The sequence below is a fragment of the Microtus oregoni genome, unplaced genomic scaffold (genome assembly GCF_018167655.1).
Source record: "Microtus oregoni isolate MIOR12 unplaced genomic scaffold, Mior012 000015F_ref0000493, whole genome shotgun sequence".
NCBI lineage: Eukaryota > Metazoa > Chordata > Mammalia > Rodentia > Cricetidae > Microtus > Microtus oregoni.
In genome coordinates, this window is record NW_024543074.1 from 264916 (window position 1) to 288446 (window position 23531).

Consider the following 23531-nt stretch of genomic DNA (forward strand, 5'->3'; position numbering starts at 1 on the left):
GATGCCTCCAAAAGTTCTTTTATTGTACAGGATTGTTTTGGTTATCCTGGGTTTTTTGCTTTTCCAAATGAAGTTGAGTACCATTGTTTCAAGGCCTTTGAAGAATTTTTCTGGGATTTTGATGGGCAGAGTATTTGCTTCTTGAACCGACTTGAAGAATCTAGTCTATTTAGGAAACTAGCACGAGAAAATGAATCGGATTGTGGGACACAAGAAACACTCTTCTGGTCATGACAGAAGGGAGAGTCACAATTCACACCACCAGAACTCCTCCCCACAAGACAGATCTGCAGAACAAGAAAGGTGTCCCCCCCCCCCCCCCTCCACCGCCAGAATAGAGATTACTCCGATTACAGCCAGTCAGACTGTGAGCATTCAAGAAGAGGGTGTTCTCACGAAGACAGCATGGAGCCACCAAGTGGGGACAAACACAGAGAAAGAGATGCAGGCGGGAAAAGGTCCCAGAGATCCCCATCTCCTGGAAGAAGGAGCCCAGGGCAAACACTAACTTGGAGTTCTACTCAGGAAGAACCTCCCACGAAGAAGAAGAAAGATGAGCAGGATCCGCTGCTCATCCGAACTGGGGGAGAGCATCTATTCTTCCTGCAAAACTGCAGGAGCAGATCCCAGATGAAAACAGCGTAGCCTATCAGAGGATGATCTGGGAGGCCCTGAAGGAATCAACCAATGGTCTCAGTAACAAGGTCAACACCTCCAACATTATTATCCCAGAGATCCTTCAAGGAAACAGTCAGAGGGAGAGGCCTGCCGGCCAGGTCTGTCATGCAAATGCGGAGCGCTTCTCCAGTCTTCACTCTTGTTTATGCAGCTTTGGTGGCGATAAGCAACTCAAAACTCCCACAGATTGGAGAATTGATCCTCAAGAGACTAAGTCTTAATTTCCGGAAAAGATATCAAAGGAACGACAAGCAACTTTGCCTGACTGCTTCAAATTTTGTGGCAGATCTTACCAACCAAAATGTGGCACATGAGGTTCTGTGCCCAGAGATGCTCACTTTGTTGCTGGAGAGACAGACACATGACAGTGTTGAGGAAGCTATCGGCTTCCTCAAGGAGTGTGGCCTCAAATTAACCCAGCTGTCACCAAGAGGAACCAGTGCTATCTTTGAACACCTGCGAGACATTCTACGTGAGTCTGAGGTCGGCAAAAGAGTTCAGTATACGGCTGGGGGACGGTGGCGCACGCCTTTAATCCCAGCACTCGGGAGGCAGAGGCAGGCGGATCTCTGTGAGTTCGAGACCAGCCTGGTCTACAGAGCTAGTTCCAGGACAGGCTCCAAAGCTACAGAGAAACCCTGTCTCGAAAAACCAAAAAAAAAAAAAAAAAAAAAAAAAGAGTTCAGTATACGATTGAAGTAATGATTGCTCTATAGAAGGACAGATTCAAGGAGCACCCTGTTATTCAGGAAGGACTTGATTTAGCGGAGGGGGATGATCAGTTCACCCATATGCTCCCCTTGGAGGATGACTACGATCCAGAAGATGTTCTTAACGTTTTCAAGATGGATGCTGATTTTATGGAGAATGAAGAGAAGTACGAAGCTTGAAAAGGAAATTCTCGATGAAGGAGACAGTGATTCAAACACAGACCAAGAAGCTGGAAGTAGTGAAGATGAGGAGGAGGAAGAAGAGGAAGGAGGACAAAAAAATAACTATTCATGACAAAACAGAAATCAACCTGGTCTCATTTCGTTGTATCTTGCTATTCAGTCAGGTTTAGCTTTTGAAGAATGTGCACACAAGTTGCTGAAGATGGAGTTTGCTGGGCGCTAAGCAGAAGAACTCTGCAACATGGTCCTTGATTGCTGTGCCCCACAAAGGACCTACGAAAATTTTTTTGGCTTGCTATCTGGGCTGTTTTGCACGCTAAAAAAAGAATATGTGGAATCATTTGCGAGTCTATTCAAAGAACGCTATGATAGCATCCATTGCTTAGAAACACACCGTTGAGGAGTGTCGCTGAGGTGTTTGCTCACCTTTTGTACACAGATTCACTTCCATGGAGTGTTGTTGAATGTTTCAAGCTTAGTGAAGAAACCACTCCATCATCTAGTAAAATTTTTGTCAAAATAGTTTTCCAGGAACTGTGTGGATACATGGGTCTTCCTCAGCTGGATGCGAGGTTAAAATATGAGACTCTACAGCCATTCTTTAAAGGTCTATTACCCCGACACAACCCACGGAATACCTGGTTTGCCATCAACTCCTTCACTTCCATAGGTCTCAGAGGTTTAATGCATGAACTGCGAGAGCATCTGAAGAATACACCAACAGGAGGTCGGGGCCCACAAGGAAGATCCTACCAGGACGGTGATAACACCACTAAGTGGAAAAACACCACCCAAAGATTGGCTTTGGACCACCAACTGCTCCGAACAATCTCGAGGTGGCTAGATGAGATGATCCAGCCTCACAGGCTACTAAACCCTGGACTTTAGACAAGTCCTGGACTTCCCATTATGCAGAGAGCCTGGACAACCAATGATACAGCCACCTCTCCCAGGACTTGACAATGAACCCAAATTTTTCTTTTCTAAAAAATTGCTCCCAGACAGCAAGAAGTAAATTTAAGAACACAATGCCTGGGGCTGGAGAAGTAGCTGAGTGGTTAAGAGAGATATAAGGCTGCAGGATACAGGAGCTCAGATGCAGTCTGAAGTTTGGTAGAGACAGGATCGCCCTTTTGGCCTGAGGTGGAGGGAAGAACCAGTGGCTGGCTGCTCTGCTTTTCACATCCTTCAGTTCGTTTTATTTTTTTTTTTTTCGAGACAGCATTTCTCTATAGCTTTGAGGCCTGTGCCAGAACTAGCTCTGTAGACCAGGCTGGCCTCGAACTCACAGAGATCCTCCTGCCTCTGCCTCCCAAGTTCCAGATTTAAAGGTGTGTACCACCATTACCCAGCTGATCAGGTTTTACCCGATAGCTGATTCTAGGGTTTTTATTATTAAGACCAATTAGAATTCATGCTACAAAAAAAAACTTCCCTTTCCTGTTTAGAAATAAAAGAGTTGGAATGAGAACCTCGTGGTGGTGGTGCACACCTTTCATCCTGGCACTCGGGAAGCAGAGGCAGGCAGATGTCTGTCAGTTTGAGGCCAGCCTGGTCTACAAAGGGAGTTTCAGTACCACCAGGACTGTTACACGGAGAAACCCCGTCTCAATAAACCAAAATAAATAAATAAATAAATAAAAGCGTTGGGGAGAGGTGATTGTGGAAAGATAAGACTAAGTGGTGTGGGGAAGAAAGGGTCAATTTAGTAGGCTGGCATAGTGATTCGAGCCTGTAAGTCCCAGCACTAGAGAGGTTAAGGTAGGAAGACTGGGATCAGAGGAGACAGAGAGATGGCTCAGTAGCCAAGACCACTGCTTGTTCTTCCAGAAGAGGAATCCCAGCAAACGTGGTCTTTAAACTAAACTAGTCTTTAAACTCCAGTTCCAGGGGATCCAATGCCTACTTCTGGTCTCAGAAGGTATCAGCAAGCTGTCTTTCCAGACCCAGTTTTAAAAAAAAAAAATCGAGGAGGAGGAAATAAAAGTGGAATGATTGTAGGGCTATTTGTGATTCCAAGGTCACAGAAGTCAGAGCCCAGGAGCTGCAAGTCTGGGAGCCCAAGAAAAGAGATCTTATTGAGGCCAAGAAACACATAAGGAATGAAGCGTGGAAATGTGGAAAAAATGGGGAGAGTCCTGAGACCCCACCACTCCTGATCACAACCCTCCCTTCCTTTACCTCATGGTGTCACTATTAGCTCAGACCAGCCTTAAACTCCCCGGCCCTGACCATTCAAGTGCTGGGATTGTAGTATGTTCTGTCACGCTTGGCTTGGAGCACCTACTTTTTTTTTTTTTTTTTGGTTTTTCGAGACAGGGTTTCTCTGTGGCTTTGGAGCCTGTCCTGGAACTAGCTCTGTAGACCAGGCTGGTCTCGAACTCACAGAGATCCACCAGCCTCTGCCTCCCGAGTGCTGGGATTAAAGGCGTGCGCCACCATCGCCCGGCTGGAGCACCTACTTTTAAAGAAAAGAGTTCCAAAGAGATCAAGTCAGAAGACTGAAAACTCTGGCTGGGCCACTTGCTCTTCTATAACTCAACATCTGTCAACACTCCCATTACCAGGTGCTATTTCCAGAGTCCAGGGTTTAGCTAAGCTGAGGAAAAGGGAGGGGCAGAGACGTCTAGGCAAAGGGAGACCCAATAAACGCCTCTCCAGCCCATCTGCAGTTCCCGCTCTTAGCCACTCGGGGGCGCCCAAGCTCAACCAGAGCACCGGAGAGAGAAAGCAAACTGAAGTAGCCGTTAGAGGACAACTTAGGACGCCAGGGACGACCCCGAACGGAGAGTTGATGCAAGGGCCCTCTGCTCTGAAGCTGCAGACCCCTGGCGTAGCCGCTGGATAGCATCCGATCTCGTCTCCGCTAAAAGGCGCCCGTGGCACTGCAGGCTAACTCTCCACCTTTCACCCTCACCTTCCACGCTACGGTCACTTCTTCACTGACTAGTTTCCTTCCCCTCCCCCTCCTCCTGTGGGAACCATCCCACAGCCGGTCAGAAGGTTGAGGAATGCTCTGCCTTGGCCAGGTGCCAAGCTGTGGACTTCCTGGGTTTTGGGGTGGGGCTTGGCAAGGGGAAGCCCTTTGGACACAGAGCCACCAGTCTTGCACAGCCTGTCTCCCCTCCCCCCACCCCTCTCTCTGCTAAGTGAAAGACTCTGAAGTCACTCTTTGTGACCGCAGTCTAATTTCCTCCCCCCACCCCAATAGGATTTCCTAGCCTGGGTAAACACATCTACCAGTCTGGGGGCAGGCGGCCATCCTGAGCTCTATGGCTCACAATAGGTAGGGGAGGGAGGCAACCATTTCAGGACCTGCCTTCCGTGCCTGGAAGGAGGGGTTCAGTTGTCAGGGCCTCGGTCCCTAAGTTATTCATGCCAATTCATCTCTTCAGGTTCCTTCGCAGAACCTTGGGTCTGAAGCCTCTATAAAGTTAAAGCCAGGAGTAAGCCGGGTTCTGAGTACCCGACCTTGCCTCAGCCTCCATTTTCCCTGAAATACATCAGCTGAGAGCTGAACTCGCTCATCCAGATCAAGACCAAGGAAATCTTTGCAGCCCAGTGCAGCTTGACTGGGGTGCGTTTGGCAAGAATCTGAAGAGCCTGCAAAACCCACTTTCAGATCTCCTGGCTGGAGGCCAAGCCTGACAGGGACCCCTCTGTCCTACTGAAGGGGCTCGCTGCTTAAAAGTACTTTCGCGTTTGTGGGAGGAGAAGCCTCTGATACATCCACCAAGGTCCTGAGACGAAGAATGGGAATTCAGTCTGGTGGCGCCCCCTGCCTCAGGGATCCCTAGTGCCACTTTGGCAGCCAGTCCTCCTGCCGTCATCATCTGTAGACCTGTGCCAGATTCCCAAGTTCCTATCTGGAAACTTCAGCCCCCACACCCCAGGCCTAGGGGAGAGACAATGTAGGTCACTGCAGCTGAGCCTGCAGGGCCGTCTGCTCCTTGGGCCCAGAGCCTTTCAGGCCTAGAGGAAGTCTTGCAGGGAAGCAAAAGGAAGAGCACCATGAGATTCAGATAAAATATATATATTGCTCAGAAAAGAAAGCAGGGAGAATGAAGAAGGCAAGGGGTCAGAGCCAAGTCAGGGGTCAGAGCCGAGTCTGGAAGAGGAGCTTGAGCCTGCGCTGAGTTACCCGTGTGGGAGGGAAGGCATGCTCCCATCCTTGGCATCCCCCTTCTTCTTGCTTTCTTTGCCTACATAAGGAGGTTCTGGTTCTGGTGTGTAGCCTCCACTCTCCAGTCACACACCAGGCTCAGCTTTCATTCTCAGGAAGCTTTGTGATTTATCTTCGAGACCCTCTGGCCACAGTTTTTGTTTGGGTCTTGGCTTAGAAGGCCGGTGCTATCCCCACCCTTTCTTATTGACAAACCTTTCCTGCTCCTTATCTGCTAAACTCATTTTACCCAGGGAACGTCCAACCCTCTCGTCCTTTTCTTGACTCTTCCTACCCTGACCCTGGAGAGTTCTAGGCAATATGAGTTTGGGCAAATGTGTTCATTTCGTTTCACACAGAGGAATCAGGGTCTATGGTCAGACCTAGCTCAAGACAAAACAAGAGTGGAAGGTCGGAGGGACAGCTCGGCAGTTAGGAGCACTGGCTGCTATTCTAGAGGACCTGGGTTCGGTTCCCATCATCCACGATCATCTGTAACTCCAGTTTTAGGAGACCCAGTGCTCTCCTGACCTCTGCAGACACCAGCCATGCATGCAGTACACAGGCAAAACATTCATACACATAAAATAATAAAAATAAACAAGGGAGGAAAGCACACACCTTTAATCCCGGCACTTGGGAGGCAGAGGCAGGCGGATCCCTCAAATGCAACCTGGTCTACAATGGAGTGAGTTCCAGGACAGCCAGAGCCACACGGAGAAACCCTGTCTCAAAACAGATAAACACACACACACACACACCGCAAAACCAAACAAAAGATAAATAAGGGGGAAAAATTCTACCTTTAGACTCAAAAACAGTAAAATAGAATCACAATCATGGTGGGCTTTTCTTTTTGTGGGAGGGGACATTTCTTTGTTTTTTTTGTTTGCTTTTGAGACAGGGTCCCACTGTGTAGAGTAGGCTGGCCTCAAATTCAAAGGATGCACCTGCCTTTGCCTCTGGGTGCAGGGATATCGAGGTGCGTTACTGCCAAAGCAGGTCCTGTGGTGTCTGCCACCTCATCTGAAGCCAGGCCTGTATCTTCAGCCCCCTAATCAGTTGCTTTAACAGGAATCTCAGAACAAGGGGGTGCGGGCAGGAAGGGGAGGGAAAATGGAGGATAGTCTTCCCTTTGCTTCATTCTTCCTCCGAGTACATTCTACTCCCCTTTGGAGAACAGTAACTCACTATCCCTCTCCTGGTGTGCCATTTGCCCTCATTACCAGAAGCCTGGTACACAGGAGGCACCCGATAAATGGGTTTTGCACAGAGTCAAACTAAATCGGACTAAGCTTTCTGACTGAACTCTGAGATATTGCCCCACATTGGAGAAAGGTAAAAATATCCCCAGATTATGGCTGTATGTCCTGGAGAGAACTCAGACCTAGAGCTGCGTTTCCCTCACACAACAAATCCCCTGGAAGGCGTCCTAAAGCAGATTCCCTAAGCAACACATCCTCAGCGTTTGAGAATCAGTGAGCCTCCCGTGGGCCTGAGAACCTGCATTTCCCACAGGGTTCCAGATAATGCTGATACTCTCCATTACTGCCCTGAGAATTCTCTCCTCAATGAATCCCAGCCCCTCACCACGAAGACCTGGTTGATTGCAATCTTATATAGGAGGAGGGGGCGTCATGAGCACCTCCCTTTTGCGCAGACCCCCCACCACACGAGGTAGGGCAGGCACGTCAATGTCTGTGCTCTTTTTATTTAGTCCGTATTGAAAGTCACTTCCCCAAAAACATGTTTTGCTCCAGCGAGGGAGCACCAGGAATTTCCTGTGGCTCTGCAGCCCAGTGCCTGCCGGGGTGGAGGCAGCGCTGAGCAATCCAGTCCTTCCCTTGGCTCGGGCAGGGCCACGTGCCCCACCCCCTCGCTTGCACATGTCTCCGCCGCCACCGCCGCAGCAGCCGGGCTGTTTATGAGCGGGTTGTTGTGGTAGAAATGGAGCAGGCTGCACATGCCCGGGCCATGTGACCCGGGCAGCCCGCGTGAGCTCCAAGACGGCACAAACACACTCGGGCCTGTCCTCCAGTGGCCGGGGAAGCAGGAGGGAAAGAAGGGGGAAAGAAGCAAAAGGCCACTGGGCCGCCCTGTTGTCTCCTGCCCTGTGATCTGCTTGTGTCCTTTCTGTCTCTCTCCGGAGTCACCGGGAGCACAGTCAGCAATCAGCCAGGCAGCATGTTCACCTCCCAAACAGACCCTCAGCATTGACAGCCCCCACGGCCCAGAGTCCCCCCCCAAATAACAAAGGGCCTCTCCAAGTCAAGTGCACAGCAGCTCTCACTCCAGCCTCCTTGTGATGTGGGGTTCTGGCTTCCAAGTTGAGACCTTCTTTTCCCGCAGCCTGGGCTCCCCACACCAGGTCCCTGTCCCCTCTTTCTAGGAAGGAGGTCCAATGGCACACATTCGTGTAGCTAGCGTCCACCATGATTAGAACAAGCAGAATCAGGGATGTGAGTCGGGGACAGAAAGCTAAGAATATGGCTGCAGCCATCTGTGGGAGACGATGGATTGGAAAGGGAAGTCCCTCTGGTTGTCCGTGGTTAGGACTGGAGACCTAGAAAGGTTGTCACACTGACTGCTGTCCAGAGCAAGCGGCAGGGCAAAAGGCAGGCTTAGCTTTCATCCTCACTGAAGCGTCCCCTCCACCCGCCCACAGGAACTGTAACCCCAGAGCCCCTACTTCCAGACCGCGGCGGCTCCTGCCACAGCCCACTGGTGACCCTGTTTCTGCACCGCAGTGCCTCTCGCTGCGAGGTGAGGCTGTGCTGGAGTCAGGCGGACAGTAGGTTAGCAGGAACAAGCGAACGAAATGAGCACGACCCACATTTCCTCGCACACCAAAAACTTTGCAGATCCTGCATTGCAGAGCTGGCGCTTTTTATTTTTTTATTATTATTTTTTTTAATCTCTCCTCTGGGCCCCTACACACGTCTGCATTTTTGCAACTAGCACAGATTTTTTTTCCAAGGGTGCAAACTGCGCATCCTAATGAGCCAAAGCGCCTTCCTGCAGCATTGAAAATCTCATCAAATTGCCAGCGCCCCCCCTCCCCGATTTAGAAGAGGGGGCAGGATCCTAAATTTGTGAAGTAGCATCTTCTCCCTCCTTCCTCTGCCTGCCTCCCTCCCCCACCATATTGCAGACCTTCCAACCAACAGCTGCAACCAGTGGAGAGGGGCGGGAGGAGGGACCAGAACGTGAGCCTTATTCCTTCTTTCCACACAGGCTGAGCTGGCGGGCGGGGGTTGCTTTTTTTTTTTTTTTTTCTTTTTCTGGGCAACCCACTGTACCTTCCCCTCCCTCCTCATCCCAGCCAGTGTTTATGTAAGCCTCCCAGAAGCTACACAGGGCCCCCAATGCCTGCCCAGGCCCCAGTTCCTCCGAAGTCCATCCTCACGAGGACTGTCATGAGCCTCTGGCTTCCCTAGACAGCTGCACGGATAGCTGCAAAAGCCCAAAAAATAGGAGATGCTGGATCAGGAGAGGGTTTGAGATGCCTCTTAGAATGGAGATAAGGCAGGCACAGAGGCACCCTGCTCTCTCTCTCTCTCTCTCTCTACACAAGCACATACACACACACAAGCACACACACACACACATACACATGCACACCCCCCCCCCCCCCCCACTTCTCTGCATCTCTGTCCTCAGAGGCTCAACTCAAGGACAGCCAGTACACAGGTCCAGGAGCATGGAAGATGGTCTCACCAGCAGGCCACAGCAATGGTATAGCAAAGAATGGACAGAAGACATCAACATGACATGCCAGATACTACTGTCCCCCTAGCTGGGAAGGTGGGCTCTTTACCAGATAAAGGGTCACCTGGGGCTTATCTTGCATTACTAAGGACAGTCTAGGCCACCGCCAGGATCCTGTGAAGTGACAAAGATCCTGAGCTCAGAGAACTCCCCTTTGAGTTCCCAAAGCCCTGAAGTATCCTTGATCCTGGATGGTGGCTTTAAAGGTGTGCAATTCTCAGGCAGATAAATGGGAAAGCCAGATTGTCTTTCCTTGGGCCATATCACAACTTCTGTCTGTCCTTGATGGCTTTCCAGACTTTCAGCAAACCCAGCTTTTCATTCATTCATTCATTGAGAAAGGGTCTCACTGGCTGACCTAGAACTCACTATGTAGACCAGGACGACCTGGAACTCACAGAACTCTGCCTACCTCTACCTTCCAAGCTAGGATCAAAGGTGTGAGCCACCATACCTGGGTCAACTCAGTTTTAATATATCCCCTCGGTGGAAGCTCCAAGGGGTTCTGGGGGTCCTGGCCTATCGCCCTTCCCCCACCCACCGCCAGCTGTGGATCCTATAATTACGGGACTTGAGCGGAGAGTAGAGCCCAGATGTCTGCCTGAGTCCTTCTCCTCTGGAGCAGCCCATGTGGAAGGTTTTTTTGCTTTGTTTGATTGTTTGTTGGCTGATGGCTTTGGTTTGGTTTTTGCATCCTATTCTGATCCATTCCTACCTTGTACGACCAGGTCATGGGAATGCAGGCTGGAGAAAGAGTTTAAGGGGAGAGAAAATGCTGGAGTTACAGGAGAGGTTCTGGGAAGCTGAGGTTCTTCTACGGGAGGGAACAGAAGTTTCTCTTTTTGATGCTTCACCTCCCTTCACAGCACCACCATGGCTTGGGAAACAGGGCTTGGTATGCGGCTCAGACGCATCCCCTGTGTTACCATTCTCTCTGGGAGGGAACGTCTTGCTAGTTGAATTTCTTCTTCAGCCTGGCACTGAACTCCCGGCTCTGTCGTGATTGTTGATAGTGACATATAATTGCTGTTCCAAGCTGGGGTAGGGAACTTTATGTTTCCAATAATCTCTATTAATTCTGTCTGTCATTCTTTGATAGTGTTCTGTAAACACAGCTTCAAGACAAATCTCCTAGTCTCCTCTGCAATCCTGGCCAGGTTAATAAACATCTTTTTTTCTTTTTTTTTTTTTAAGATTTATTTATTTATTAAGCATACAATGTACTGCTGGCAAGGAAGGCACCAGGTCTCATTACAGATGGTTGTGAGCTACCATGTGGTTGCTGGGAATGGAACTCGGGACCTCTGGAAGAGCAAATAGTGTCCTTACCCTCTGAGCCATCTCTCCAGCCCCATTAATAAACATCTTTAAGCCTCAGTTTTCTGATCTCCAAAATATAAAATGTGATCTACAGCTTGGTGGTGGTGGAGTTCCAGGACAGCAAGAGACACCCCATCTCTGGGGGATACAGGGTAGATCCTCAAAACAAAACAAAACAAAATCCAAATGTAATTTACAGCTCTGAATTGCTATGAAATCCAAAGGAAAAAAATGTTTATGAGGTCCTTAGCACAGTGCCCGCCATACAATTGGTACTTAATACAAAATCTGCTATCTGATTTCTGTTGAAAGAATTGTAGTAGGGAAAAGGTGGAGAAACACATCCATTGAACCCCGTCATCCCTGGCTCCTACCTTGCTTTTCTCTTCTCAAGTTTTCATAACAAATTAACTCAGACTTTGTTCCTCAGGTCTTGAGATCCTCCCCAAATGGTGGGATTTTGGATGGGTTAGGGAAAACTAGTTGCCCTTTTAGGAACCAGGAAAATGATCCAGGAAGGTAAGGAATGAATCTCTTTTAGGTAAACGTCTGGTTCTCTGATTCAGGGGCATCCCCAGGTTTCTATCCCGGGTTTGCATCACCCTGGCCAACAGGTTTCTACCCTGGACAATGGTTCTCTGGTGAGAAAGGAGGGGGATGGGAAGGCACCTAACTGAAGCCTGACCTATTTTCAGTAGGGACCCACCCTCAGTCAGTCTGCCCAAGATTTAGGCCACTCAAGGTTTGCACAGGGTGTTGCCCTGTTACCCAGAACTGCCTACTCTCAAGGAGAATAGATCTCGGCTCAAACACCCACCCACTCGTGGACTCACTGCACATGTTTAGATTCATACTCATAGTCCCGCCCCCCGCTAAAAAAACATGCCAAGGAGTTCTGACCAGAACTATCATGTATGTGCTAGGAACTGAACCCAGGTCCTCTGCAAGAGCAGCCAGTGTTCTTAACTGCTGAGTCATCTCTCCAGCCCCCATTTTTCTATTTCTGACGTCGTCCCCAGTTCAAAGAATCCTGGGAAAACAAAAGACATAATTGAAAACACAAACACAGAGATGCCAACAAAGCCTCCAAAGCATGAGGTCACTCCTCGGACTCCCCAACTTCAAAGAAGCCAAGTGGAAGTGTGTACAATATGGATCCAGTGCTGTTCACTGAACCTGGCCTCCAGGGAGCCAAAATTGGCCCGCCCTGTATGTATTTGTGCGTGCGTCCGTGTGCTGTGTGTCAATGTGTGTAGTAAGCTAAAACGTCTGGCTGAGGGGAGGGTGAAGGATGTTATTGCTGTTTTTGGTTTTTGTTTTGGTAGGGTGATTGATTGATTGATTGATACAGGTCTTCTACTATAATCAAGGATCAGTGGCCTGGAACTCTAAGTAGCCCAGGCTCACTTTGAACTCATAGTAATCCTCCTGCCTTAGCTTCTAGACTACTTGGATCATAGGTATGGTCAGTCACCATATTGGCTATAAGTAGATTGTACCAAACTATACCTGTTGTCTTTTTTTTTTTTAAGCTTAATTTTTATTTTATGTGTATGGGCATTTTGCCTGCATGTATGTGTGTGCCTGGTACCCGTGAAGGCCAGACGAGTGTGCCAGATTCTCTGTTGCTGGAATTACAGGTGTTGTGAGCTGCCATGTTGGGTGCTGGGAATTGGACCCTTATCCTTTGTAAGAGCAGCACTGATTCCTAGCTCCTAAATTATCTCTCTAGCCCCTACACCTGTTGTCTTACACCAAGGTTTAGGTCAAAGAGAGGCCATCCATCTACTCTAGTTCCCCCTAGGTGAGAGAACACATCCCTTTGGTTGCTTTGGTTCCTTGGTTCCTCTGCCCTTCTTCCAGAAGCCCCTGATATAGGAGCACAATTTACACATCAGAATTTTTTAGAACCAAGAAAAAGCCCTACTTTTCACTTTATTCCCTTAGATTCAACAAAAGAGCCAGAGAGTGGGAAGTGGGCGCATATCCTTATACCCACTGCAAGGACATTCAGTTACTTCTTTGACTTGGGTGTATTAGTAACATCTGCAAACCCAGCCCGTGGGTGGCAGGAGTAGGAAGATTAAAACTGCAAGACCATCCTATAGAACTAGACCCCGTCTAAAAAAAAAAAAAAAAAAAGGCAGAGCCCTGTGTGAGGTGCAGAGGAAACAGGGGTCAGAGTTAAGCCCCTCCTTCCTTTCCTCCCAGCCTCTGCCTTCATACCTCACACAGACAGCAAAACAACCTTGCTTCTTGCTGACTGCATTTCAGCTCTGGTTCCCTCTGACTTCCCACTGGCTGCAAACTCCAGAGGAGAGTCTTGACCTCTGGCCCTTCCTTCTTCTGGAAACATGCTTAGCTAGAGGATGTGGGCCGGACCACCACGGCTATAAACAAAGCAGAGGGCCTTGGGGGCCCCCAGAGCAGCTAAGGGGAACGCACTGTGTAGGAGGGAATGCGATTTTGGATCTTGAGCAGCTCTGACAGATACCTAGGTGGGGTCCCCTGGCACTGACCCAGTCATGAAGGCACAAAGACTAGGCAGCCGGGGACAGACCAGCTCACCTCCCAACTCTCCTTCCATACACAGCGGGAGGAGAAAGGGAGTAAAGGCTGAGTTCAAAAAACCAAGTTTTCCTGGAAAGCCTCTTTCCTTGTTTGTCCTAGCTCCTCCCAGTTCCTCCCGTGGTGCTCTGCAGCAGCCTCCTAGCTCTGGGCCCAAGGGGCAGGGCGGGCCAGAGAAAAGCCTGCTTCCCGTCTGTCCCACTCTTAGGTGTGTGGGCGGGGACAGAGTTGAAGCCTGCTGCCCAGTCAACATCATTGCCCTTAACTCCCGGCTTACTTTTTCCTTGCTGCCCTCACTCCAGCTTTGAGGTGGTGGTGGTAGTGGTGGTGGGGTGACTCATATTGTTTAAGTCTCAAACCCCTAGACTCAAGTGGTCCTCCTAGTTCTGTTTCCCAAGCAGCCCAGGACAAACCGCGGTGCCTGCGTATGTGGTTTTCTCTGCTTCCTAGGTGGCTGCCCTGCTTCCCAGGATTCCATTCTTTCTCCGGGGCTGCCTAAAAGCAAGTGAAGAAAGGCTTCGGCTAAAAAAGAAAGCCGTCCCCAGAAGCACTGCGATTAAGGAGGACTGGGAGAGAGAAGCAGGTGGCTCAGCGCACTTGGCTGCTTGCGGGTGTTTCCATCTCTGTACAGCCCAAACCCTAGAACATACCTCTTCTGCAGACCCGAGTGGCTCAGCGCACTTGGCTGCTTGCGGGTGTTTCCATCTCTGTACAGCCCAAACCCTAGAACATACCTCTTCTGCAGACCCGAGTTTTATTCCTGGCACAATTGCTGCTCTCAAAGAGAGATGCTAGTTGCTCCTAAGTCCGTTCAGTGTCTCATCTGCTCACCTATCCAGATCTCTGTGGTATTCATAGGAAACAAGCAGTGGTCGGGTGGTGGCGCACGCCTTCAATCCCAGCACTCCAGAGGCAGAGACAGGTGGATCTCTGTGAGTGCGAGGCCAGCCTGGTCTACAGAGCTAGTTCCAGGACAGCTAGGGCTGTTACACAGAGAAACTCAGGTCTCAGAAAACCAAACAAAAACAAACAGTGGATGCTCGACCTTAGGTCAGTCGCTTCTTTTCTTCTTCAGTAAGGGGAAGGAAGAATTTTTTTCCCTTCCTAAATAGGATCCTGCCATGTAGCGCTGACCAGCCTCAAATTCACGGCAGTCCTCCTGCCTCAGTCTCTCAAGTATGGTGATGACAGGCATGAGCCACCACACCCTGCCAATGGGGGGGGGGGGATGAGCCGCTTGTCCTGTCTGGTAACAGGGAACTCCTGCTCCCAAGAAGCACTGCAGGGAGCAGACCCTTCCATGTTAAAGCGCTTTCACTATGAAGTTTCCCTCTGTTGTCCTTTGTATTTCCCAGATAAAGGGAAATGACTCACCCCAGAGTCAGTTGAGTGGGCAGTGTGGTGTCATATAAGCAAACAGGGAGTCCCTAGGGATAGCCCAACTCTGTCATTCCTTTCTCGCGGGTGTTCTTCCTTGGACGGGGAGGGGGGGTGTAAGGGAAAGGGGAACACATTGTCTATCCCGCCTTGTCACCATAGCAAAAAGCAGCTTAAATTCTTGACTCCAGGGAAATCTTCTCCAGCTTGTTTACCGTGTCTCGTCACCCCATCCCCCCAAACCTGTCACCAGTAACCTCAGGGCGAGGCCAATTCTGCAATCACGTGAAGTTCTCACGTTTGCTTAGGTTTGCAAAAAGGGCCTTTTAGCTTTGATCTCCCATGGAGCAGTAAGCCTTGCCAGGCCCTCCCCAGGAATTCACATGCCCTTGCCATACAAGGCTTTCCAAACACGCCACCCTGACTCTTCAGAAAACTCCACCCCAGTACACTTTCAGCTCCTCCCCGCTGCCAGCCAGCACTTTTGCTTAGCAGAAAAGGGGGACTATACGCACTCCGCCTACTTTATCAGTGGACTACAAATCCCGACAATCTTGGCGGTGCGCAGACGCATAGAGCTCAACGTGCCGGCTGCTGGAAAAGTGTGTCACTGGGGCACGAGGCGCTCCCTGGAATCACATGGTACCTGCTCCAGTGCCGCGTGCGGCCCGGGAACCCTGGGCTGCTGGCGCCTGCGCAGAGCCCTCTGTCCCAGGGAAAGGCTCGGGCAAAAGGCGGTTGAGATTGGCAGAGTGAAATATTACTGCTGAGGGAACGTAGCAGGGCACACGTCTCTCTTTGCGTCTGGGTGCCTCGTTTCTCCATCACCTACTTACTTCCTGGTTGCAGCTTCTCTCCCTTTGGGACTTTTGCACCCGGAGCTCCAGATTCGCTACCCTGCAGCGTTGCGGAGCCTTCAGGAGTGGCATCCGGTGCACTGCAGAGACGCGACCCTTCTTGTTACCTTATAGCCAGATCTGCTGCAGACTGATTGCTCACACACATTCTCTCTGCTCTTCCCATGCAAATCAGACCTCGGTTGCCTCAGCGTCCTACCCTTCTGCAGGGCTGCAGTCCGGCCACCCCCAAACCTTACTGCTCGGTGCCTGGAATCCTGATTTCGAGCCGCGGGGTCCACTTGCCTCCCTCAGCCATTGCCCAGGGGGCGAGGGAAACTACCGTAACCTCCAGTTTGTGTCAAGGTCCAGTTTGAATGACCGCTCTCAGCCGGTGAAGACATGACGACTCTGGACTCCAACAACAACACAGGTACTGAGATTCTTATCCTCATCCTTGCTCTGTCACTGTCTCCATTTCCATCCACGGCTTATGAGAGGAACTTTGTAAGGGACTGGGGATTCCCTCTGACCGGCGTTTGCTACTGTGCTGAGAGCCACTAAGTAGGGTTCCCAGAGCGGATTACTCTGGCTGGGAATGCCCCTAAAGCAAATCCTCACCGCTACCCCTCTGAATTCCCCTGAGCCCGAGGAACTTGAATATTGGGCAGATGAGATGGAGGGTGGATACTAGTGGCGAGTGGAAGAGTTTAGGGAGACCGAGCACTTTGAAGCAGTGTCTGGAAACGTCCCCATCTGTCCACCCCTTTGAGCTGTATGTAGTATGCCTGTCGCTTTTCTCTTTCCTCTAGTTCTAGACTACTTCCAGGGAGTCTGGGAAGCTGTGGGACTAGAGGGTCTGAAGGAATGGGTCAGTCTTGCAGGGGAATCCTCAGTGGCAGTAGGGAACTCCACTTAAGGAGTCGGGTGCTTGGGGCTCATCTCCAGGCAGGGCACCCACAGCGCCTGAGTCCGGGGAGGGCTCACATGGCTGCAGAGCCCGACCCACGTGCTGCATTTGTTTTCATTCAGTAGAACCGTGGCCACCATCCCATTGGTCATTGCTTCCCGGCCTCGTTACATAATGAGCTCCGCCCCTCAAGTTGCCTGAGCGACGCGTGTTCCCTTCCCTCCTCCTTTCAGTTGTCCCGGCCCAGCTTGGTTTTAGGGCCCAGCCTTCGACCCAGGACGCCGCCGGAGGGGCGGGGCGAGGGCGGGTTTCTGCTTGCGCTACCGAAGGGAAGAGGAGAAGGCGGTGCTTCGAGTTCCGGGGTTCCTCGTTGGGGAGCCACGTGCAACGGGCACACGTGGAGCGGGGACGTGAGGCCAGCTGAGGGCCAGGCTCCCGCCCCGCCCTTCTCCACCTAGATCTGGGTGAAGCTGGGCTGACTCACTGCCCCCGCCTGCCTTCTTTTCCTCTCCGACTGCCTGACCCTTTTTACCCTCCATGACCGAGACTTGAGTAAGATGGGGCCACCTCTGTGACTTGTTCTGGCCTCAAGTTTGTGCTTCCCAGCGAGACCTCACACTAGATCATCCTTACTCCCCTCTATTCCGATCGCACCAACATCATCTAAAAACACTAAACTGCTCCTAGACCCAGTTTTTCCATGTTCGTTCCCAAAGTCATACTGTTCCTCAAGTATCTCTTTGCCTGCCACGAATGTCTTCTTGGCCAAAACGTGAACATCTTAGAATCAAAGCAGAAACCGTACTTCTTTTCATCGTGCTGTTTTTTTTCCCTGCGGAAAGGAAAACACTACAAGAGGAAGCGTTGGTTTCCTCTAGGTTGGAAAGCAGACTGGGAGTGATACGCATCTAGATTAAGAACTAGGGTCTTTTGAGCAGTGCCCCTCCGTTCAAAGTTGGAAGACTTTTTGAGTGACTTTCTCATGCCCTCTTTCAGAATAGATAAACTAGGTCAAGTTCATCTAGGTCCACATAAACATCCCATCCCCCAGCCCAGCGTGAAACCGTACCCGCTTAGCCACTCTGCAACTATTTTACGGGCAGCTGGGTTCACCCTGGACCAACCTTGAGCTATTTTAAGGCTGCCCTGCCTAGTTTAGTGTGTGTCAGTGGGTGAGCAAGACATGTGCTTCTGTAGACACGGTGGCATGGCATGTGTCAGCACACACACGTGTCTGGGAATCCTCCCTTTTCCCACTCCACCCATGGCAGGCCAAGCAAAGTGCTTGGCAGAGGTGTGGCGGGCAAGTCATCCTCCTCTTCGGCAAATACCACAGGGGCAGAACCACGTCATTGGCGATATAACCAGAGGGACAGAGTCCCCGAGTGACTGTAGAGCCAAAGTCATCATCTGGCTGAGCCCCGAAAGGGGGAATGCCTAAATCCCCAGGCTGGACCTTCCTTCCATCTCCTGCAGCTCTTATCTCTAGGTCTTTCTTGGACTCAGTCATTGTGACTCATCCCTTGGAGGCCAGGGGAGCCAGGCTGAACCGAGTCCTTCCCTGCGGTTCTCTGTGAGACTGTGTCTTTGGGCTTAAAGGGATAAATGACTGCCTTCCCTTTGTATGACCTCTGTTCTCTTAACACTTGGCTAGCTACTCCTCACAGTCCCTCACTGGATAGGTCTTGGTGTAGAATTGGCAGCTGGTTTATTTGTGAACGGCTGTCAGCTGCTCTTCCCATCCCCAAAGCTGCCCCTTATAACTGAGTTACTAGCTGCAGTTGCTCTTCCCCCGGGAAAATATCTAGGGCAGGGGTTCCCATGTCTGAGGTGCCCAGTAGGATTATGCCTCACACCCTAAGCAGAAGTTGAATGTGTTGTGTAAACAAATGGCCCTGGGTGTTCCTTGTGACGAGGTTGGCCATCATATGTAGTATATGATGGAGAGTTTCTTAGAGTTTTATGTTGACCATGTCATGGCTAGTGTGTGTGAGAGAATTGCTTATTACCTAAAGGTTAGGTGTTCCACACGCATATTTCCTAAGAGGAGCAGTATTTTGGTGATCAGGTGGTGCTTTGAACCCCAGACACGATGGCTGATACCCTCCTCTTGGATTCTCGTCCTAGGCGGTGTCATCACCTACATTGGCTCCAGTGGCTCCTCTCCCAGCCGGACCAGCCCGGAGTCCCTCTATAGTGACAGCTCCAATGGCAGCTTCCAGTCCCTGACTCAAGGTTGTCCTACATACTTCCCACCGTCACCCACTGGCTCCCTCACCCAGGACCCCACCCGCTCTTTTGGAAGTGTACCACCCAGCCTCAGTGATGATAGCCCTCCTTCTTCAGCCTCCTCCTCATCCTTCTATAATGGGAGCCCCCCAGGAAGTCTACAAGTGGCCATGGAAGACAGCAACCGAGTGTCTCCCAGCAAGGGCACCAGCAACATTACCAGTGAGTGAACACCCAGCTGATTTAAGGGAAAGGCAGTGACCGAGGATTCAGTTGATAGTTGGTCTCCATCTGCCAGTTACCCTCAGAGTCTACATCCTGACCTTTGGGATGCTGTTAGAGTTGTCCGAGCTTCTGTCCAGTCCAGTCTGGTCTGGTCTGGTCACCTGAGTGCTCCTAGACTTGGGAGCCCCTCCTTTGCAGCCTGGAAAGCCTCCACATCCCAGGCCCCTGAAGCCTCTCTGCTAACGCTCTGCCTGTCTCTTCCCACAGAGCTGAACGGCATGGTGCTGCTGTGTAAAGTGTGTGGGGACGTGGCCTCGGGCTTCCACTATGGCGTGCATGCCTGTGAGGGCTGCAAGGTGAGGCAGGTTGGGCTAGAGGACCCCCGGCAGGTGCTGCCCTCCCGCTGTGAGGCAAGGCTCAGTTTAGATGAAGATGCTCACTAGTCGCCCCTGCTTCCCAGGGCTTCTTCCGCCGGAGCATCCAACAGAATATCCAGTACAAACGGTGTCTGAAAAACGAGAACTGCTCCATTGTCCGCATCAATCGCAACCGCTGCCAGCAGTGTCGCTTCAAGAAGTGTCTCTCCGTTGGCATGTCTAGAGATGGTAAGGCAGCATGCCCATGTCTCCTCCTGGCCCCATTTCCTTCCACCCAGTTCATGTCATTTGCATGGAGGCTGCACATGTGTTAACATCTTGGGCAGACACGCTCGTCCCCCATTCATCTCCCCTCCCCCACACTGCCCCGTCATCTACTATCCTACCCTTTGAGTGGCCTTGCTGGTCTCAGTTCTGAAGTGGAACCCCAGCATTCAGGGTCTTGCCCTTTCAGGAGGAAGGAAGGAAGGGAGGGAGGCATGTGAGTCTGTGAGAACTTCCTGGCACTACTCTCATCCTGTTGCAGCTGTACGTTTCGGGCGCATCCCCAAGAGGGAGAAGCAACGGATGCTCGCTGAGATGCAGAGCGCCATGAACTTGGCCAACAACCAACTGAGCAGCCTGTGCCCTCTGGAGACCTCACCTACCCCACACCCCACCTCAGGCTCCATAGGCCCCTCACCACCTCCTGCGCCAGCCCCGACACCTTTGGTGGGCTTCTCTCAGTTCCCACAACAGCTGACACCACCCAGATCCCCCAGCCCTGAGCCCACCGTAGAGGATGTGATATCCCAGGTGGCTCGGGCCCATCGAGAAATCTTCACCTACGCCCATGACAAGTTAGGCACCTCACCTGGCAATCTCAATGCCAATCACGCATCAAGTAGCCCTGCAGCTACTACCCCACACCGCTGGGAGAGTCAGGGGTGCCCGCCTACCCCTAACGACAACAACATTTTGGCGGCTCAGCGTCATAACGAAGCGCTGAACGGTCTGTGCCAGAGCCCCTCCTCCTACCCTCCTACCTGGCCCTCCGGCTCTGCCCACCATAGTTGCCACCAGCCCAACAACAACGGGCATCGTCTCTGCCCCACCCACGTATACTCGGCCTCAGAAGGCGAGGCACCTGCCAACAGTCTACGGCAAGGCAACACCAAGAATGTTCTGCTGGTGAGGGCACGGAGCCAGTGTGGAGAGAGGGAGGGGGCCTGGAAGGTTGGACCCAGCATAAGGCAGCTAGCGTTCCCGGAGCCTGACAGTGGGGATACCCTCTGCCCAGGAAATGCTATTCTACCCTGAAGCCTGGGTTCTGCCTGGGAACCTTTAACCACCAGTTGGCAACTGAATGCTATCTTAGGTGAGAGACCCATCCTCAGGGGCCATAGCCCTTAGCCCAGGCAGAACCTGGAAAGCAGTCGGGCTGGGGGAGCCCAGGTGAGCCCGTCTGGCTGATATGCCTCTCCTTACTCCGTCTTCCCCCTAGGCATGTCCCATGAACATGTATCCCCACGGACGCAGTGGCCGGACCGTGCAAGAGATTTGGGAAGACTTCTCAATGAGCTTCACGCCTGCTGTGCGGGAGGTGGTAGAGTTTGCCAAGCACATTCCCGGCTTCCGTGACCTTTCCCAGCATGACCAGGTGACCCTACTGAAGGCTGGCACCTTTGAGGTGAGCAGAAGTTGCTGTTCCCTGTTCTTGACTATGGGAAGGACCCAGTTAGCATAGCTTGGTGACTAGGGTGTAAAGGGGTTCACAGAGACTTTGGAACTGTGTTTTCTCTCTGATGGAGGAGGTGGAACTAACTCCTACTACCACAACCGGCAATGTGGAACTTTGGTGTCTACTCAAAACTCACGGCATCCGAGTAACCCCTGGGACACATTGTTCCTCACTTCTCAACAGTAGATGGATGGTCTTAGGTTAAATGTACATTCCAGAACTGGTGGGCACTTCCACCTGGGTTTCCCCGCCCCCCACCATTGACCGTTCATAGGCCTCCCCATTACTGGCAATCTAAGGCAACACACTTGACGTTTTGGGGGCAAACCGTAAGGGTCATTTGGCAAATGCTCCTCCCACCTCACTTTAGGTGTTGATGGTGCGTTTTGCATCATTGTTCAACGTGAAGGACCAGACAGTGATGTTCCTGAGCCGCACAACCTACAGTCTGCAGGAGCTCGGTGCCATGGGCATGGGCGACCTGCTCAATGCCATGTTTGACTTCAGTGAGAAGCTCAACTCCCTGGCGCTTACCGAGGAGGAGCTGGGCCTTTTCACCGCTGTGGTGCTTGTCTCTGCAGGTAGGCCAAGCTCTCGCCTGACCCCGGAGGAGGCACACACGCAGTTCAATTTAACATACCTTTTATGGAGTACCTACTCTATGCCAGGCCCTGCACTGGGCACTGGGGTACAGACATGATTCAGACACAGTCTAGCTTGGGAAACAGACTCATGCCCGACTAATTATAAAACAGTGAGATAAGTGTCACAGTAGAAGCATGAACCAAGGAAGCACAGACAACTATTTCTGCCTGGGAGAGCTGGGGAAGGAGGTGACACTTGAGAAGGGCCTCAAAGGGACAAGATATTGCAAGGCAGAGGGGGGAAGGGCATCCCAGGCAGGGGGAACTACAGAGCAAATAGCAAGGGAGCTTGGCCATGTGTGGCTTGCTCAGGGTAGGAGGGTGGTCTTGAGGGGTTGGAGCTGGCCAGCCTGTGGCCTTGCTCCCAGCATTTGGGCATGCCCTGCTCTGGGGCAGAGGCCTGGGAGGAGGAGTAAGTAGCGCCCTCCTTTTCCTCCCCCATCACCCTCCGAGGGGCCTTAGGGAGAGGCTGCCTTGCCTGCCAGGTCCTCGCAGACCTCCGGGTCCTCGTCAGAGGAGGAGGAGGAGCTCAGGGAGCCTGCCTCACTGCTGTCGTCTTCCCCACAGACCGCTCGGGAATGGAGAATTCCGCTTCGGTGGAGCAGCTCCAGGAGACGCTGCTGCGGGCTCTTCGGGCTCTGGTGCTGAAGAACCGGCCCTCGGAGACTTCCCGCTTCACCAAGCTGCTGCTCAAGCTGCCGGACCTGCGGACCCTGAACAACATGCATTCCGAGAAGCTGCTGTCCTTCCGGGTGGACGCCCAGTGACCCGCCCGGCCGGCCTTCTGCCGCTGCCCCCTTGTACAGAATCGAACTCTGCACTTCTCTCTCCTTTACGAGACGAAAAGGAAAAGCAAACCAGAATCTTATTTATATTGTTATAAAATATTCCAAGATGAGCCTCTGGCCCCCTGAGCCTTCTTGTAAATAACCCTTCCCCCACCCCCACACCATGCTTCCCATCCTCCCCTATTTAAACCACTCTTGCTCCCCCACCCTCCTCTGGCCCCCTGATCTGTTCTGTTCCTGTCTCAAATCCAATAGTTCACAGCTGAGTTGGCTTCTGTGATGTGTGCTCGTTTGGGGGGGTGGGAGTGGAGGGGACTACTGCCAAGGCTGGGGGGGCACCTCTCCATCTGGTCAGCTTGTGGGGTGGGTACTCTGCCAGCAGATGGGAGAATATGGGGAAACAGCACGCAGGTCTAAGGGGGTGCCCAAGGGGGTTATTTTCATCATATATTTATTACATAAATATATAGTAAAATAGACGAGCAACAATTACCATAAAAATATCTTTCTTTAAAATCCTGACCCAAAACACAATGGGGTGAAAAATCGCACATAACAGACATACTGATTGTCAACTGTGGGGCAGGAGTAGGAGCCCCTCAAGTCACCCCTACTGGTCCCACCCCTCTCTGGGGAAGGGACCTATCTCCTTCCCTGTTTTCTAGGCATAAACCCCCTCCCCCCACCCCAGCACCAGCTTCTCATACATTCAGTAGCGCCTCTGGGTAGTGTCCCTCTCCACCCAGGAGTTCCTAGGGCAGGAAGTACGTTCCCCCTAGTGGACGGTGTCTGTCACACGCCCTGCCCCGCCCTCTCCCAGCCCTGTAGACCCACCACCCAGGGAAGGGGTAGGGGCTCCTCCTCCCCCACCCTCCCCAAGTCTGAGCAGGGAGGAGGCTGGATGAGGTATGTGTGTTCTAAGTGATGGGAGGGGGGATACTGAGATGGAGAGGCAGTGGTAGGGGCAGGGTAGTGGTCATGGCTCTGGCACCCCCTTGTCCTGGCCTGGCCCCCCCAACCTTCTCCCAGCAACCCA

General features: G+C 51.7%; 1 protein-coding gene and 1 pseudogene across 1 annotated transcript; both read left to right on the plus strand.

Annotated features, from left to right (window-relative positions):
• The first annotated feature begins 190 nt into the window (after positions 1 to 190).
• LOC121456148 lies at positions 191 to 15508 on the plus strand (annotated as a pseudogene).
• LOC121456122 (nuclear receptor subfamily 1 group D member 1-like) lies at positions 15450 to 22605 on the plus strand. The gene is made up of 8 exons (XM_041663980.1): positions 15450 to 16035; positions 18640 to 18963; positions 19234 to 19322; positions 19427 to 19571; positions 19870 to 20513; positions 20827 to 21012; positions 21434 to 21644; positions 22275 to 22605. Exons 1-8 carry the CDS (start codon positions 16005 to 16007, stop codon positions 22472 to 22474), a joined length of 1830 nt encoding a protein of 609 aa, XP_041519914.1. The 5' UTR covers positions 15450 to 16004; the 3' UTR covers positions 22475 to 22605.
• Positions 22606 to 23531: the final 926 nt, after the last annotated feature.